General features: G+C 36.9%; 2 protein-coding genes across 6 annotated transcripts in view; one reads left to right on the top strand and one right to left on the bottom strand.

Annotated features, from left to right (window-relative positions):
• Positions 1-5,814, bottom strand: part of LOC132098796 (myotubularin-related protein 5-like) — a 52,345-nt gene extending 46,531 nt beyond the window's left edge. For all 5 annotated transcript variants that reach the window (XM_059504995.1, XM_059504998.1, XM_059504996.1 and 2 more), the window contains exon 1: positions 5,551-5,814. In XM_059504995.1, coding sequence (XP_059360978.1) covers positions 5,551-5,605 — 55 coding nt within the window. In that variant the 5' untranslated portion in view covers positions 5,606-5,814. The remainder of the gene's footprint in view (positions 1-5,550) is intronic.
• Positions 5,815-10,763: 4,949 nt separating this feature from the next.
• On the top strand, positions 10,764-18,597 carry LOC132098795 (protein ADM2-like). Its single transcript, XM_059504994.1, has 3 exons — positions 10,764-10,890; positions 11,200-11,420; positions 16,812-18,597. Exons 2-3 carry the CDS (start codon positions 11,341-11,343, stop codon positions 17,218-17,220), a joined length of 489 nt encoding a protein of 162 aa, XP_059360977.1. The 5' UTR covers positions 10,764-10,890; positions 11,200-11,340; the 3' UTR covers positions 17,221-18,597.
• Positions 18,598-19,630: the final 1,033 nt, after the last annotated feature.

Below are 19,630 nucleotides of genomic sequence, written 5' to 3'. Positions count from 1 at the left end.
TAACTGGCATATAAACATAATATAACATACAAAATTAATCAATTTCGAGCCACACAAAGTCAACATGTTGGTATTTCTTGCTCTGAATCTGCCATAAAATAAAATAAAAGTTTATTGATCTTTGAAACCTGCATTATTATGCCATTATCATTATATTAGTTGAAACTGGTCTTAGAACGACAATATTATCGTTTATCGCAATAATTTCTTGGACAATTTATCATCCAGCAAAATTTGTTATCGTGACAGCCCTACAAGCACATGCAAAAGATTAACAAATAAAAGATGACAATACTGCACTGGCCCAAAGAGGTACGTGACAGTTCCATCAACTGACCCGAAACTCTCTCACACTGACCCTGGGACAGCAGCCCAACAGTTTCATGTGAGTTCACCACAATCATACTGAAACTTAACGACAAGGAGTTTCAAATGTATACTTGATTGGTCTATACAGTGTGTGACTGTGCATATGCATCCACTCAAATGCATGCAAACTCTTTCAAAGACAAAAAGAGATGGAAAGTGTGCATGTCTCCCAGAATGAGGGCAATCTCCATTGGCCTCTAGCCCCTAAACTGCCACATGAATGAGAAGTATTCATCCAGCAGCTGGCCGTCAGAGCTTTGTGGCCATACGCTGCAGGCATGGGGACCAGGCTTCTGTATCCACGGCCCCAGCCACCCTTTCCTCGGCACAGAGCTGTTTATAGTCCAGCCAGATGACCAGAAATGGGGAGTTATGGTAACATAGAGCGGCCAGAGCATCACGCCATGGCCCCCTTCAGCCTTATTCTTCCTCATGAATAAGAATGTGTTTGACTGTTGAATATTTCTAGACGTCCGGCTGAGTCTGTGCGTTTATCTAAGGCAGACAGAGAGCTGATCTGTTAAAGGCGGGGCGCTGTGGGTAAGCCACCCCTTTATAAAAAAAATTTTTTTTTTTAAAAAGCATCAAACTTTGCCATGATTTGCCTCGTCCTGTACTATTTGTGGCCATTGATTTGGGATGGGAATCAAAGAATGTAATGATTCCAGGAATTACAACAGTTCATGGTTCCATTAATGATTCTTTTGGTAGAATCCTTGAAAAAGTATTATAGAAAAAATATTAACCAGCACAACTGTTTTCAACATTGATAATAAATCAGCATATTAAAATGATTCCTGAAGGATCAAGTGACACTGGAGTGAAGGCTGCTGAAAATTCACCTTTTCATCCCAGGAATACATTATATTTTAAAGTAAATTTAAATAGAAAACTGTTATTTTAAATTGCAGTAATATTTTACAATATTACATTTTTTTTAATATATTTTTGATCAAATAAATGCAGCATTGATGAGCATAAGAGACTTTTTCTTAAAAAATGATCCCCAACTTTTGATTCACAGTGTATGTATAGTATATACATACATGAGACCCTGGACCAGTCTTAAGTGTCAATTTTTCGAAATTTCGATTTTATACATTATCTGAAAGCTGAATAAATAACCTTTTCATCAATGTATGGTTTATTAGGAATGGACAATATTTGGGCGAGATAAAACTATTGAAATGAATATCTGGGAAAAAAAACTAAATACTGAGAGAATCACCTTTAAAGTTGTCCAAATTAATTCCTAATGCATATTAAGTTTTGATATATTTACAGTAGGGAATTTACAAAATATCTTAATGGAACATGATCTTTACTTAATATGCTAATGATTCTTGGCATAAAAACTAAATAAATCGATAATTTTGACCCATACAATGTTTTTTTGGCTATTGCTAAAAATATACCCCGGCAACTTAAGAGTGGTTTTGTGCTCCAGGGTCACATATATAAGATACATGTATATAAACCGTATGTGTAGTTTTACCAAAAATAATCAACACCAGTTGCATTATATACTTTAGATTCAATTCAATTCAATAGATTACTACACATCATTTAGTTCCCATGCAGACAAACATTTTTAACAAATTCCCAACAGCACGCAGGGGTTAATCAAGAAAACAGACTGGCAGAGACAACTCTTACGAAAGAGTGTGCAACAGAACAAACGCTCTGCTCTTTTGTTTAGGGCCTCTCTGTTTTCAACCGGGCTCCTCCCAAGAAAAAGCATCAAGAGAGAGTGAGAGAAAGAGGCGTGAGAGGGAGAGAAGCCGGGGATGCGAGCTGTATGGTGAACCCCAAAAGACATTTCTATGGATGTCCACTTCTAGCGGGACCCACCCAAAACTATGGACCTCCATTTTCTCACTCTGCAATGCTGAGGACAATCTGGATTCTAACTCAATCATGTCTTCTCCCTAGAGCCTCAACTCCCATTTCCTGTTTTTAAACCGAAAGCTCTTTGGCCAGAGAATCCTATTCTACCTTGTCCTCCTCGCAGAATCTGGAAATCGAGTGGACAAGTTGTATTGCACAGTTTTACAACAGACGCTGAGCGACTCCACCCCGACAGCTCACTGCCCTCCAGTGATGTAGCCATTCTGGCTCAAGAATGGTGATTTAGGGATGGAAGAATATCTGGCACTGTGGGCTATACGAATGCTGGAGACTAAGACAAAGAGCCTGATATGGGGACATGGCCCATGGGTCAGCTGGACATGTTCTACACTGGTAAACAAAACTGAGGTTATCTCATTTTAGAGCTCCAGCCCTCTGGGTGTTAAGTAGGTACTACTTCAAGAGCACTTCATAAAAATCCTTTGGAACATGTTCAAGTTCACATTCACGACATGGTTTCAGAGATATGTCACCACTGAGATACATGCGTCAGATAGAGATAAATATAACAGGACTTAAAGGGACAGTTCACCCAAAAATACCCTTCTATTCTGTTTTGAAAGGGGTCTACTTTTTTGTCCATACAATTAAAGTCAATAGGGTTATTCCAACCCCAAAAAAAGTGTTTTTATCAATAATACAGGTTCTGTCATCATTTACAACCTCATGTTGTTTCAAAATAATCTGAACACTATAAAAGTCAATGGGTTCCAAAGGGGTTGTTTTGGACCCCATTGACTTTTAACAGATTTTAGTCAGGATAGATGCCACATCAAATTTTATCTTGGATGAAAATGAGCCTGTGAGGGACAGACTTACAGTCTTAACACACTGTATAAAGGTCCTAGATATTTATGTAATTTTCATGAAGTTTTTGTCTACTAAAGGTTTTTTCATAAAGACGTGTCATCAGTTGAACAATTGTAATGTGGTTATATTGTATGCTGTAAAAGACCCTAACTTACTTTTTAATATATATCTTATTTGGGTTCCACAGAACAAGGTCATAGATGTTTGAATGAACCATCAATTTAAGCTTACTTTTTGCCACTTTTTATGTAAGTAAAACAAATATCAGACAGCAAATTGTGAGAAAAAGAAGAAACACAATCAGAAGATGTCGCAAACCAAACTCAAACTCAAATTTCCCTTATAAGCACTAAGGCTTAGCATATCAGAGCATGTTTCCTAACTGCTAGACATTGTTTTACATGAAAACAAATCTTAACTTGTGAGATGTACAGATGTCAAGTGTCGAGAGAGCAACGTGTAGCAACACTTTAACTTGCCAAGTCTTCAGAGATACAGTATGACTTATCATGAACGTGATGTCAACCGCTTCCACAACATCACAAGACTGTGATGTCACAGCTCTGCCTATGAAACAGCTCAAAGAAGTCTTTTCAGATTGATTTAGTTTGCTATGTTGCATTGCATGCCACAACATGAACAGTTGCTGTATCTGAATGCTATTTTTGAGTTCAATAGCACTTTAGGAGAGCTCTTTTTTTCCCAACACACCTTTACTGTACTTGACAGTCTGCTTACCAGATGCTGAAATGCAGCAGCAGGCTAGAAACAGGAAAAGAAGACATTCTGCAGAGCATGCAGCCTTTCAACATCCTGCCAGACTACACGTATGGCCATATAAGAATAGCTACGTCTCACGGGTAGCAGAAGCAAAGAACTTTCTGCACAACAAACAACTCTGAAGTGGACCACTGCACAAAACATTCAATTTAACATGCATATCCATCTCATGAGTCCCTGAAAGTGTAAAAACGGACTCACCATGTTTTTTGTGTGCCTCATAAATAAAGAATGAGACATGCATGGAGGCAGCTCTCTAAATAAAGGTTTCAAAGGTTTACGCGAGTTTCCAGCATCTTGCTTTCTTTCAGATGAGGGTTGGTAAATTATGCATGCTCACTGGGACCATTATAGGGGACGAATCTAGGCCACTCACCAAAACACTCAACCTCCTGATAACAGAACTAAGAACAGGATTTTACCAATACTAAAAGCTCACTAAATACCTTGAAATATAAAAATACTTATAAGGGGAAAATAGGTTGCACTTTCATAAAAAGTGGGAAAAAAGTAATTACTAAAAATGTTAACTTCATCTTCAAGTCGTTCCAAACATATATGACTTTCTTTTTCTACAAAGAATGTTTTTGAAACCATGTGAGATTATAAGTGATTTTTAATAAAACAAATTTTTCAAAAAAGTTGATCTTCGTTCTTCTGTGGAACAGAAAAAAGGGGAAATTTTGCAAAATGTTTTTTTTTTTTTTAAGAACTGACGATTGATTGTGACTCACGATGTCACGTCAAATGATGGAAAATAAATTCTATTTGGGTCTTCTTCTTTTTTTACACAAAAACTTATCAAATAGGTCTAACTTCAGATGACTTATGATGTGAACCACAAACCACGTGGACCATTTCATGATGCTTTTATTGTTAGTTCAGCTTGACATTTTCAGTCACTATTCATTGCCATTGCACAGTTCAACCATGGCATTGTCTGAAACGTCTCTTTGTGTGTTTTCCAAAACAATTTAAGTCATACAAGTTCAGAAGACAAAGTCCTGACCAAATTTCAACTTTGCATGAAAATGTGTCCCTGCATGCTGCAGGCTGAAGCACAGTTACACTTAAAAAACAAAAATAAAAAGCTAACCAAGACAGCATTTTGTGTATCACGGGTGGCCAAAATTGCTGTCTAGGTGGGGTTTAGACACGACCAAAAGTGTCTGTGCCATTCTGCATGCTATTGAGGTATGTTGACATGTCTTAGGGATGAGCTTTTGCGTTCTATTCAACTCTACAGACTTATATGGGACAATATTAAAGGCTGTTACGTGACAATCACTGGTGGCAAAGGTTATACTGATAAATCCCTATTAGAGCAGTCACACCCTGGCAAAACAACAAAACAGTACCCGCTGGCAAACTTCTTATCAGCCTTAACGCAATCATTTAAAGACGGGTCCAAGTCGAACGCACACGCTTCGTGCAACTTCGTTAGCTTCGGCTTTCGAGTTCGGGAGTAGAGATCCATAGGCCTGGGACATCCGCGGCTGATAGTAGCTCGCCAATCCCGGGCCGGATTCAGCTGTGTCGGGGCTGCGTCTTTCTTCCTCCGCGTTCTGCTGTGTTTACCGTGAATAAACCGCGACTAATACACTCCAATCTAACAGATCAGGAGGAGGAGGGGAAGAGAAGGAGGAGGAAGAATCGCTTGCTGTGTCTCTCTCTCTCTCTTACCTCTCTTGTCGAGATCGTATCCGACTACCACGAAGTAATCGGCGAGCCTGGTCATCTTATCGAGATCACGGGGACAGGCCTCGGGGGTGTCTGTAGTCTTTCCGCAGAACAAACTATATTCCGATCACATTGTGAAGGCAGCGGCGACAGAAGCATCCCTCCAGCAGCAGCCCGCCGCCATACTGTCGCTGTGAGTGTGCCGTGCCCTGGCCCCTGACAGCGCTCTGCGCATGCGCACTGAACTCAGCGGCGGCAGGGAGGGGCGCGCAGTCAGGGAATGTTGCGTGGTCATTCATTACACCTCGAGTACTAGATACACTAGTGGTAGGCCTATAAAAAAAGAAACCTTTTTAAAAATGCTACATTCAAATTTTATTAATTTGTAACCTTACCACATACTGTACAATAATATTACAATATATATAAAGGATTTTACATTCAAATTCGCATTCCAGTGGCTATTTAACAAGGAAATATACAGATAAAACATGTTATCATGATGCAGTCATGTAACAATAACAATGACACCTGTTTTTTTATGGACAGCTGTAATAAATAGAGAGATTAATAAGTAAGATGATGTTTGAGTTTAAATGCATGCAGATGCAAAATGGACATGCAAAAATACACAACTCTAATGCACTTTTTCTTGTCCAAAAACACTCTCAGTTTGTCCCTAAGACTAAGCTGAAAAAAATAAATGTATAATTATTATATATTTTTATATATATATAGACTTTTTTTTCAGACTATAGATGCTCTGTATATATAAATTCAACTTTTTTAATAAAACATGAAACATGTTTGGAACATTGTTATTTCATCCCAAACAGATGAAATACAAATTTGCATATATAAAGAGGCAATGCATAAATAATTTGCATATAAAAGCTTTTGTTATTATTATTTGTCTTGTTATGTTGCATGCAAATGACTGGAAGGCATGCAGAAAATACACAGATGCTTTCCAGATGTATTTGAATTGATCTAATGCACTTTTTTTGTTTGACAAAACACCCTCCGCTTTTATTTTTTAAGACTAAAAAGAAGAAGAAGAAAAAAGTCATAATCATAATCATAAAATCATGTGTAATGATTTATGGACTTCACTCAAGAGTTGCCTTGTGAACTGCTTACAGAAGTCTTTATCTAAATCAAAAGGTCAACTGAACCCTCATTACTGCCAAAAATATCCTGCACAATTTTCTTCTTAGGTAGCCGTACAAAGTATAGAGACCCTTCAGTCTCCTACCTTTCATCTCCAGCCCCCTAAACATGTGTGATTAGCTCAGCTGTCATTATAGGTTTCACTGATTCCATGAAAATGTGGATTTTGCTATTAAGAGTCAATGTTTGAAGAGTTGCTGCATAAATGTCAGTTATGAGTCTCATCACAGAGGAAAAAGCTGAAAAGGCCTACCGGATAACATACCCCCCCAACCCCACAATCTGAAGCCTGTGTCCTTGTCTGTCAGCATCGACACGCCTCCAAAAGAATTCCAACGCTTCCTGTGTAAAGTCCTTTGACCCAAAGTACTTATCTCACCAGAATTAAAAACAATCACAGCCATTTTATAGGCCTACTGTCAGCCTGTCATCGACTCTCAATTTAGCTGAACGTTCAAGGGAAAAACAAACGCTGTCCAATCGACTGTGTAAATTAATATCTAAGGCAAGCATCCCAGATAGTTGCATTGTGGGAAATTTGAGGTTATTATTTATCCAACCTGAATGCATTGAAACATATGTAACTCAATATTGCAGAAGATTTCTATATGAATACTAAAAAAGGTGTATTTTCTCATTACAGAAGCTGAGTAATTATATTCTTATGAAACTGAAAAGTGACAAGTGAGAAGATGACAGGAAGTGTCGTGGGCTGTGCTTTGCTCGCAGCCATGTGACAGGAAGGGCAAATATGTAGATACAAGGTAGTGCTCTGTCTGTGTGTGTAGAAGTGCCTGGGCCAGGGTTGCCAGATTTTCACAACTGAACTGGCAGGGTTCTCCTGGTTAAATTCACATCGCAGGGGCTAAAAATCATGTTACTGGAGTCGCTCCAACCTGGGGACATGACAAACAACATGCAGCAAAAGTGTTAAAGTAGCCCAGTTCAGACCTGGTAACACTGGTCTGGGCCTCCATTGCATGACATATAGCCTATTGGGAGAAGTAGAGCTGTTCGGCCGGATTTGCATGTCATGTGACATCCTGTCAACAAACCAATAGACAGGAAGAGGTCTCTTAGCTCAGTGAAAATCATAGGTCATCTCATTACATCCTAATTCCTTATACCACAGTATCTGAGCTGTGAGAAATCCCTACTAATGTTGATAAAAAGTAGTGCTGTCAAATGATTAATTGTGATTAATCGCATCCAAAATAAAAATTTGTGTTTATATAATATATGTGTGTACGTGTATATTAATTATTAATTATAAATTATAAATACACACACATACAGCATATATATAAGAAAAAATGTATATATATATATATATTTATATATACATAATAAATATACACAGTACACACATATATTGTGTAAAGAAAAACTTTTATTTTGGATGCAATTGATCGTGATTAATCGTTTGACAGCACTAATAAAAAGTGTTTTGGGGGTTTAAAATTAGTGTTTAAAAGCATATCATTAAAATGATGTTTTACAAAATACACACACACACACACACATTGTCACACAGATTTTAAATGTTGTGTGTATAGTAAATTCAGCTCTTTGAGTTTCTTACAATTGTGTTTTGACACCAAACATAAAACTTGAAACATGTTGTTTACAGGAAACATCCTGAACAATCCACCTGAGACTGAAAGGAAGTGACATTTGACCAAATTTGCATCAAGAAATAGGTAATACCTAAATAATTTGCATATTATTATGTGTATTATTCAGTTGCTTTTTCTTTTATATTCATTTTCATTAAAAAAAGTTAAAATTAAAGTTAAATTGACCCTTATAATCTCTTGTTGAATGCTTATTATATACTTTAAGTATAAAATAAAATTTATACTTATTTTATGACTGTTACTACCACCGTATTGAATATTGGCAATATTAAACAATCATTCTCATAATTAAATATTTTGATAAAATGTGGATTATGCTGCTAATGAACTTAATTACAATTGAAAGTCTAATAAAAGAATTATGAAGAATATAACCAGTATCAGCCAGATCAATCCTGTTCAGTGGCAGGATGGGAATATAACAATGAGTCATGTGAGGATTATGAAATGACAAGATGAAACACATGCGCCGGTTTCTGTGTTGATGAACCAGAATAATTCATCCTTTATAAACTCCAGTTATTTGATCCACTAACACACAGTCTCATGACTTTGTCTTCATTCACAGAAGGTATTTTTGGAAATATACATCCATTGTTCCCCTGTAGTCACACCCAAATACAACCGCTCAAACAGACTGCCATTCCCACACACAGATCCAAAGTTAAGTGTAAATACAGGCATACAGACATACAGGCACACTGGCTCATGGATAATAGTAACAGAATAGAAACAGAAGCGCCGTAAAACAAACATGACCTCAACTGTCCATCACAGTGGTGCAAATAAACTTGACTGTGAGCCATAACAAACCAGTTGTGCTCTCAAACTGGACAATGGGACATGCAAGGAAAACAAGCTCAGTGGGAACAAGCATGTTTTCAAATTGATTTAAAACAGGGATTTACCATTGGTGGGGGGGGGGGGGGGGGTCACTGATATTCCAGCTCAAGGACCGTCATTGGAGAGGTTTGTTTTTGTGTTTGAAATGTCTAAGACATACTGTTTATGTGCACTTTAAACATACTAAGAATTCTTCCTTGGGAGATCAAATCCACTATAACTTTCTCTTTTGAACTCCAAAAATCTTTCATTACTTTGATGACCTTTATTCAGTGTAGTTATTGTAATGTTCACAAGGGGGCAGCAAACAAGAGACAACAGGTTACTAATATAGTACTATCTATCTATTTATCTATCTATTTATCTACAGTATCTATCTATCTATCTATCTATCTATCTATCTATCTATCTATCTATCTATCTATCTATCTATCTATCTATCTACAGTATCGATCTATCTATCTATCTATCTATCTATCTATCTATCTATCTATCTATCTATCTATCTATCTATCTATCTATCTATCTAGGTCATTATTAGTCGTAATGTACTTAACAACAGTTAATAACCTAATTTCTACACTTAGTGTATTGATTTTGTCTTTGGGAAGCCCATGCTCATGTTTGACTTTAATGAGCGTTCATTCTTTCCATAGAATAAGCCTATTATTTGGACATTGCATCATACCATTCTCTATTATTCCTAATTAAATTGGTTAATCCTCTAATAATCAAATGGCCTCCCATACTCATATTTATTAAAACCATGTATTTATGTGTTTTTTTATCTAATTGCAATTAAAAACATTTACATGATTATGTTTTCAGAAAATCACCCTAGCTTAACAGAGGGCTTGTGTTTGGGTTTGTACCGGATTCACTGGCTGTGGCGTGTAGTAACTCATGTAAACTAATTGGCACATACAGTTAATGAGTTAACTAACTCCACAGAAGTGCACGCTTCTTTAATTAAGACTTATTGTATAGCCTAATATAAAATGAGTTTGCAGATATCACCACCTGTTTTGCAACAAAAGTGCAAAAGAGCTGGTTTTCTGCGACAACTGAAAGAGAATGTCTGTGCAATCAATTATCACTAAAATGCATATTGATTAGAAAAATGCAAGGGTGCGTGCGTCCTGCCCTCCTGAATTTCTGGGAAAGTCAACCAGTTTTAGCATCCTTATCCCCTCTGCACACTCACACCAATGTTAGAGATAAACAAGAGAAAGAGTTTCATGAGAATGTTGGTGTGTTGGTAAAATGAGGTGAACATATTTTGTAAATGACTCTATTAAAGGGTTGCCTTTGGTTTTTGATCAGTGTGTAAGTTCAGTGTGTGCCAACAATCCACAATCATCTCATAAAGCAATGGTTATAATTCATTAGAACTCCTTTTATATTTAAACTGTCATTTAATAGCCTACGTTTTACAAGCAGCCCTAAAAATTCAATTCCAAGCAAATTTATGCATAAAAGAAATAACTTTATTTGACACCAATAGATTATCGCAGTGACTCAGGGTGAATAAGGGATTCACCTATGAAAAAAATCGCGCTGTAGTCCCGCCCTGTTCGTATTTAAACGCGTCAATGACAGCTGGACCTCAGATTTCATAAGAGCGCGTGCGCACCCGTGGGAAAAATCTCGAGACAGTTTTACGCGTGGCACTTGATCTTCACCTGAGATAAAGGTCAGTAACTTTTATATATATGATGCACTTATATAAAATATACTCAGAACTTGCTTTAAAATGGAACTAAGTGAAATGAGTAGGCTGTAATTAGTTGGCAACTAATTAGAGCATGACTTTAACCCTCTAGTTTTGTATGTAGGCTGGTATTAAATCATTTAACTATTAAATGCAGTTAAATGTTGGCATTGCCACAGATATTTGATGCACAACAAATGCTAGCAGTATCCTAAATATGTTATAAATTTGTGCGTGGAATTTTTTTTTTATTGTAGGCATCAATTAATATTTTCCTCCGCTTCATTTCAGGAACAGCTGAAACACCACAGTACCCTGAAGTTGGACTTTTGGTCTAACTTGAAAGTTTTAGTAGCTGGAAATTCAGTATTGTTCAGGTGCATTGGAAGCCACCTCCTGACCAAGGGGGCGGGATAACATTATTCGCCCACGATGAGAGCGCTTTTCCCGGTTTTTGTAAGTTGCATCAGCCTGCTCTCCTCACAACTGCTTGCTCTACCGGTGAGAAACAGGTAGGAATCCGCTTTTAAAGTACCTACAATTTGTTGGTCAGTCTATTCAACTTTTGATTTGAATGTTAATAGTTTAATATAGTAGCCTAGGTAGGTATATGTGGATACTTTGGTTGTGAAGTAGATAAAAGAAGCGCTCAAGGATGAATGAATGCCTGCGCTGTACTTTAAAAGGAGCCGTTCTTTTGAGCCGAATCTCTTTAATGATTCCGCTGAACAAGTTAACAAACCCGTTCTGAACACTTGAATCACGAATCAGGCTGAGCGGTTCTCGAATCATCAAATCACTGACTTAAACCGTCGGAAAAAAATACTTTCCTGAAAAGTTATGTTACTTTCCCGAAACTTTACAAATACACCGTATCGGACAAACTGAGTAATGTATAGAAATAGCATAATGTTAAAATGGGCAAAAGCTTTTTTTTCACGCAGATTCTTTATTATTAATGTAAGTTATTTATGTTTTGATGAACTGAACAAGAACACGGGAAATTAAAAATAAACACACTTATTAATAAAACAATTTATTTTTTAACAGCAACAAAGTCTAAACCGGCTTTATTCAAATGTTGAATGCCGTGCCGGTGAATCTTTAAAACGGATCATCCAAAAGAACCGATTCGCTGAAAAGAGTCAAACGTGCAAATTTAATCTTTGCTACTTCAAAAAGTTGAACACACCTGTTAAAAGACAAACTTACGTTTTCAAAAACATTTCAGAGTAGGATGGCACCGGGGATGTATTTTATATAAAAAGAGATTATTACACAAAGAGAGGATGTTGTGTCGCTAGAGATAGTGGTTGTAGTGAACAAGGTCAGTCAGGATGGTAGACGTGACTGTATAAACGCACGCATCCCACCATTCACAGTCGGCTGCCGGCCGGGTTTTTTTGAATAAGGAACTGATTGAGGCAGATTTTGAGGGGAAAAAAGTATTTCAAAGTATTATTTCATTGAATGAAATTGAAGGTTTCTATTTTTTTGCATTTTCCCTTCAATTTCCTGATAATAAGAAAAGCTTAAAAGTTCCTACTGGGTCTTATTGAGGAACTTTTTTTCCTGTGGCAGTTTCCCAGCAATAACAACTGTGGCCAGGAATAAAACACACTTTCAGGAACATTTCCGAACCTTGTTTGGTTTGTTTCCAATGAGTTGGGAAAAATTATATTAAATGGTTTCAGAAATTGAACTTCAGATAATAACTAACTTTTACTATACACAATGTACACCTTTGCATAAGGTAAGCAGCGAACATCATTGCATCATTCAATTTTTGACTCATAACCTCACAAAACAAGTCATTAGTCACTTCCCAAAAAACACAGGTGCTCATCGTGTGATTAAGATAATACTTTATTGTGACTGACATGCCTTCTGAAGCGACACAAATTCATGTATAGTGTATTTTTTTAGTTTTTGTGATAAGCACTTGTGTCACTTCTGAGTCAAGGGAGAGTATAATTCTCCAACCAATCTGACAAAATAATACATTTACAGTTGGATTTGATTGGCGGCAGGTCTCTGAAATAGGATCTTAAGTAGTTTTTCTTGAAAACTGCCCTTTAAACGTATTAAAGCAATGACATTCTTTATGTCTTCATTCAAGTCATTATTGCTGGCGATTATGGCACTCAAAAGGAATGAACTGCTCAGTATGAGTGTCTGTGTGCCCTCTTCTGGCTGACTCCTGATGTGCTTTCTTGCGGTTTGCTCTTCTAGTTTCTTCTCCCAATGATGACCTGAGGAACAGATAAACAAAAACTGATAATTAACGCTTTGAAAAGTTGCACTAGAAACTTGTATTCAGTCTGAATGGCAAAGTTTAATGGATAGTTGTGTTTTTTTTCCCCCTCAAAAATTAATCTTGCCTTCATAGCAGCACATTAATATCTTCTGGCAGTTTTCCCCACCCAATAATGCCTCACGTGTCAAACCAAAATGTCAAGGCTGGACAGATTTACAGTATAATTGTGGCACATGCGAGCCGCATGCTTTGTTTATTTGGTGTGGACATTAGATTATAGAGTCACAGACATCTGACTAGTTGATTTACAGTTACATAGTGACAATAAACAACTAATAAATACTGTTGTGTCAGGCAGTTTCTGATTACTGTAATAATGTCAAGTGGCTTTAAAGAGACCGTTCACCAAAAAGGAAACTTCTGTCATCATTTACTTACCCTCATGTCGTTCCAAACCCACACAAGATACTTAGTAGAATGTGCATGCTGCTCTTCTGCATACAAAAGTGGAACAAATCTCCAAAAAGTCTGATAAAAGCATCATAAAATAGCCACTATCTTGACTTACTTGACAATTGTCTTGACCTTTCAATATCTCTCAGTAGTGTTCTAACTCTTCTTGGAGAACTTTGCATTATTTACATGGACTTACTTGATAAGCGTCCATGTACAAAGAACGTACAGAAACCTTTGATATATTAGCCAGGGATTTTTACTGTTTGACATGCTGTGACATACCATCCCTGAATCAAACATGGTGGTTAGCGAGGCCCATTTTGATGGTTTAAACACTTTTTTTTTTAGCGCAAACATGGCCTATATTTCTCCCTTACATAACATCTTGAGGTTTAGTTTGTGAGAGAATATGCAGAGAGAGAAGCCAAGTGGCAAACCGAATGCAGATTTAAAACAACAGCCGGAAACTGGATGCTTATTTGCGGTACCGCCTTCGCTCCATGACCAAAATGGGTGCCATTTGATTCAGCGCTGTCATAGAGAGGATCTATGAGGTTTTCTGTATGATAATTCATTTTAAGACTTGTTATCCTCTATAATAATTCATAAAGAAGAGGATTTAAGGAAGTCAAAGATAATGTCTATTATGTAGGGCATTAGATTTATCAATGTTCTTCTACTGTCAGTTAAGTAAGATGCTGTTTGGTAGACATGTTGGAGAACACCTGTCTGAAAGTTCACTTTTTCTATGCTACACTGGTTCCAGGCCAATCAAGTTTGGACTTGAGTTATGCAGTCCTCCGTTTACAAAATAAACATTAGCATTTTACACCATGCTGCTTGGTCATTATTGCTAGCGTTGAGAGGGAAAACTCATCCATCAGGCAGAATTCCATTGTGGATTAGTAACTAAGAGCAGAATTCCTTTCTCCTCATCCTCAAGCGGCATGTTTCCATTCTGAACCGAAACCATAAAAACCATTAAAAAGAGGGAGGACTCAAAAATGCTCCTAGTTACCGCTATACGCTAACCATTGACAGGCTCAAATTACTTTAACTTTTTGGAATTTCACTATTGCTATTCACAGTTTAACCATTAAAGTTCTGGTTTTCCCAAACAATACCCAATACTCATGCATTTCCCGTTTTATATGGATGCCTGGAGCATGTTTAAGGCAGTTTAGGGGACATTTTCCTTGGTTTCATAAACTAATCTAAAATTGGTCAATTTAATTATTTAAATAAATAGCTGTCTCAACAGACAGCCTTTCGCAATTTTATTTATCTATCTATCTCCACCCTCACCACCCATTTACTGAATGTAGATTATTTTTAGAGTGGTATTTGTAGCATATTATTCCTATAGCACTTCAAATATTAATTTTAAAATTGTAAGGCATGATATATATATATATATATATATATATATATATATATATATATATATATATATATATATATTCATCTGAAGAACAGTTTACCTCTTTAAAGAACCTTTTGTGCATGTGTTATGGAAAGGTTCCATGGATGTTTGAATTTCTTCAAGGTTCTCAAAGTGTAGCACTGTGAGCACATTTAGAATGAGTCATGAGACAAGGTGGCCTAGAAATATTGAAATATTGAGGTGTGATAATGGGGTCTCAGAAGAGGTGAAAGGCCAAACACATGAAGTATACTGGCTGCTTATCTTTGCTTGAGTATATAAACGTCATAGTTCAAGCTCAAAGAGAAACTAGCTTAGCTTTGATCAAGTGAAGCATCTGAGATGGAGTTTTCAGAAGTGTGGAGTCTTGCTCTTTAATACACAAAAACTGAAATACAGCATACTAGCATATTAGACCAGTGCCATGGCGTACATTACAGCAGGGGGGAAATTACTATTCATCCAGGCCACTTTGGGCAGATAATCATTATATTTTAAAGAGGTGGTAGTTTATTTCGACCACAATGCAAAGGAAAAAACTGGTTGCATTGAGAAAGTAAACTTTCTGAGGAAGGAATTTATTAACACTATAATAGAAGAAAATTCATAGCAGAAATATATATAAATAATATAAAAATATTATATTATATTTATAATATATTTATAGGGTATTAAGAAAAATAAAATAAAAATAATATAAAAAATAAAATAAAAAAAATTATATAAAAAAAAAATTATAATTATTAAATGTGTGGACCAAACAAATTGAAAGAGTAATTGGAAAGCTTTTTCTGGAAAGCTGAGTTTTTTAAACTTTCAAGACCGTACAAAGAAATTTCTGGTGATGTCAGTGCTACTCAGCAGTTTACACCCTGTCATTTCTCAAATTTCAGCTTTAGAGTTTTTGTATAAATGGGTTGTTTTTATAATTATGCTTAGATGTTTTAGATCATTTGGAATTAAAAATACAAAACAAAAAATGCAGGACACTTTATGCAACTTTATGCAATTAACTGCCACTGTCTTAGCATGCACCTGCCATGAGATCTGTGCAAAAACCAAGATCTCAGTGTCCAGTGCGTGATGATCAAACAGAGAGCAGGTGGCCTTGGCCATCACAACAAAACCAGAGTGTGTTTGTTGTACACGGTGTCACAAGGAGTCAAACCTTTTATGAACAGTGAGCAGTTGTTCGTTTCAGTAAATGTTTGCACTGTTGACCAAACAGTACATTTAGTATCTGCAGTAAATTATACTAAATGTTGGATGAAGCCAATTTCGTGCAATAAATAGCTACATAAACATAATTTCACCATGAACTGTGCCATTAGTTTTATAGTTTTATACATTAAACTTTTACAGCCGATACTCTTCCACAACACAATAAATAAAAGTGTAAGGTATGATTTATGATTAAATCATAAAATAAATAAATGAAAAATATAATTGATATTAATTATAAATTATATATAAAATGTATATATTGTTTGAAAATAGAATTGCAACATCTAATTGGAATTTAAATATTGATTATTTAAATAAATGATAATAATTATAAAATTATTCATAAATTATCTGCATTCAAAAAGTTTATTTAGGTGTTTACATATCCATCATAGATAGATAGATAGATAGATAGATAGATAGATAGATAGATAGATAGATAGATAGACCAATCAGAATCAAGCATTCCAGAGTGCAATGAAATAACATGTTCAAACTTGAGTAAGTGCAATATTTATAAGTCTCATCTCTGTCTCATTGCAGGTTGGAGTTCATGACAAGACTCCATCAGCTAAGAGAGGAAAATACCATCTCTCCGGACATTACTGAGCGCCCAAACACTGACCATGGTGTCTCCATCGACCGCACCATACTATGGAGGGCCATCCTCTCTAAATCGCCAACCCAAGACCCAATAAGAAACCCATTCCACATCGGTCAGCCAATGGCCAAAGAGTCCACCAAAATGGGAGAGAGTGCTAAACACAGAGGTCGTCGCAATGTGCACTCAAAAGGCCACAATAACCCTCATCACGCTCAGCTGATGCGTGTCGGATGCATCCTCGGGACCTGTCAGGTACAAAACCTCAGCCATCGCCTTTTCCAAATGGGCGCACAAAGCGGACGTGAAGAGGCGCCCATTAACCCGCGCAGTCCACACAGTTATGGATGAGTCTACAGGGACATCCGGCTAAACCTAAGACCAAGAATACAGCGTTACACATATCTGTCCTGGTGTTTGTCTATTTTATTGCAATAGGATACTGCTGTAGTACTCTTTCCTCCTCTCCGCCTTGGTTTTCTGGAGTGTATACTGTGCCTTTCTGGACAGAAAGGACCTTTTGTTACTTGATGGCCAATTTTGAATTCAGTGCCTCTGAAATACTTTGACTCTGGCCTCTCATTTTTTGGTACTCAAACAGATTCTTTATTTTAATATTGTCATTTCATGAAGTCTTCAGATAAGAGATTATTCCGGGTTATGCTGCATTATGTCCTAACTCATCTAAGACTGTTAAATTCTACATCACTGATCAAACTGGCTGAGCCTTTAATGTGGATTTCAACAAGGAGTGGGATTGGATTTCTGTCAATGTGAGGCTTGTGTGTTCCGAAAAACTCTGAACCCTCTCACCTTGTGTCTCCAAAAGACTTAAGAAGAAAGCAGACTTTCTACATTTGCTTCGTAAGTGGTGCAAGACCACCATCTGATACCTTGATAGCGTTGGGTTTAAATGTTGGGTTTTAGACAATGGAGAATTGTCTGAATTTTACAAACACAGTGGTTCCTTGGTTGAACCCGCATAACAATACAGTAGAAATCGCAGTCGAAACCGGATTAACACACTGTTGCTTCTCAGTGCACTTTGAGGTCTGGCGCCTGAAATATTACACTTCACGTGGTTCATAAAGTTACAGGAATGAGTTATGATCCTCAAGGTCTCAGTTTGAACTCTGAAAGAATCCTGCTGGGCTTTGCCACATTTTATAAACAGAAGCAAGACATTTTATGGAGCATTTTTAAATGATGGTTATAACTCACCCATAAATACCCATTACCAAAGTCACAGCTCCATAGAGGCTAAAACTAGCTTAAGGGCTGTTTAAAACCATTTTCTCCCATTTGTATTGCAAAACACTCTTAAAGGAACATTATATCATTCCTAAAAAAAATAATTTTATCATGATTTTCTCATGAAGTTCCAAACCTGTATGACTTTTTCCTTCTGCGTAACACAAAATGTTCATACATTGCACGTTAAAGGTATCTGAGATTGGTTTTAAATCCCACTGACTTGCATTGTATGGACAAAAAGTGTTAATGTCATCATTGCCCTTGAAAATATTCTTAAACACTGACTGGCATCATTTAAGTAATTCTCAAGCTCATTCTTGTAACTCTAATTAAAGATTCTGGTTCTACCACAATTTGTGGGGCAAGCGTTCCAAAGTCTTTCTGGAAAATGACCTTCCAAAAGCACCCTTCCAGCCGTGTTGTGTATTTTAAGGATTCCATTTTGTTATAATAATCATGTCTGAATTTGTGGGTGGAAACTTTCCATGCCTTTTGAGGGGCTGTGGATGTCGGGGGAATGCTGTGGGACATCAAAGTACATGTCTGAGGATTAAAATAGCAGAAGTAATCCTAAAAATCCCACTTAAACGTCAAAAACTCAATTTCAGCTGGGTGTCCAGGCCAAACTCTCCCATTATGAGATGTATGTTTGAGGACAACTTGCTTTCAAATGGCTCCAGAAAGGCAGAGAACTGACCAAAAAGACCTGAATTTACTTGATCCCTTTCTGTGCATTCACATTATACTGTTCACTTGTCTTTAAACAGGCTTGAATTTCAATTGGATTTGATGGTATTCGTCACTGTAAAAGTCTTGTTCCTTGTCATGGCTGATTCTAATGATGATGATCATAGGAAGTAGTAATCGCTGGTGCTTTGGCGCTAATCTGCTCACAGGGTCTCTATATATCCGACACCATTCTCTCTGCTGTAATCGATCTGATTGATGTCTCATGACTAATCATAATTAAAAGGCTTTTAAACTGCTGAGAGCCTGGATAATCTGTACTGTTTGCACAGGGAGAGCCTTTTAGCCTGCCTCATGTTGACTTCTATATTGATCACATTCCTTTTTTTTTTTTTGACTATTTATCTATTTATTTTACTATTTATGGGTTGTTGTGAACGTCTTGGTGACATGGGTCGGAACGCAGCAAGTGCGTCAGAATCTGGCCCTGATCAGTCTTTGTGCACGTGTGTTATTGTGTGCTATCCATGTATTGCATATTTTTTATGACCTTTGTCCCCCTTTAAAGCCCTACTTGGTTCATTAAGAAAAACACAAGCGTTAGCTTTCTCATTAATGTGAACGTGTTCGGGATGAAGGAATACACAGAACGTTATGAATCTGTGTCCTGGAGACTTTTAAAGACGTGTGTGTTTGTGTTTGTGTATGTGTGTGAACGTCATCCTGGCCATGAGCTCTAACATTATATGTTTTAGCTGATACTAAAGGTCAGTTGTGTTGTTACTACCATGCAAAGCACTTTAAAGCAGAGGCATGTTTC

Source organism: Carassius carassius, chromosome 22, assembly GCF_963082965.1.
Source record: "Carassius carassius chromosome 22, fCarCar2.1, whole genome shotgun sequence".
NCBI classification, from domain to species: Eukaryota; Metazoa; Chordata; class Actinopteri; order Cypriniformes; family Cyprinidae; genus Carassius; species Carassius carassius.
The sequence above is the reverse complement of the archived record's forward strand: the minus strand, read 5'-3'. Positions and strand labels throughout refer to the sequence as shown.

What these genes read in the sequence shown, in the direction of transcription:
- LOC132098795 (XM_059504994.1), top strand. Translation starts at nt 11,341, where the DNA reads ATGAGAGCGCTTTTCCCGGTTTTTGTAAGTTGCATCAGCCTGCTCTCC. An exon ending in GCTCTACCGGTGAGAAACAG is followed by an intron (nt 11,421 to 16,811) that starts GTAGGAATCCGC and finishes GTCTCATTGCAG; the next exon opens with GTTGGAGTTCATGACAAGAC.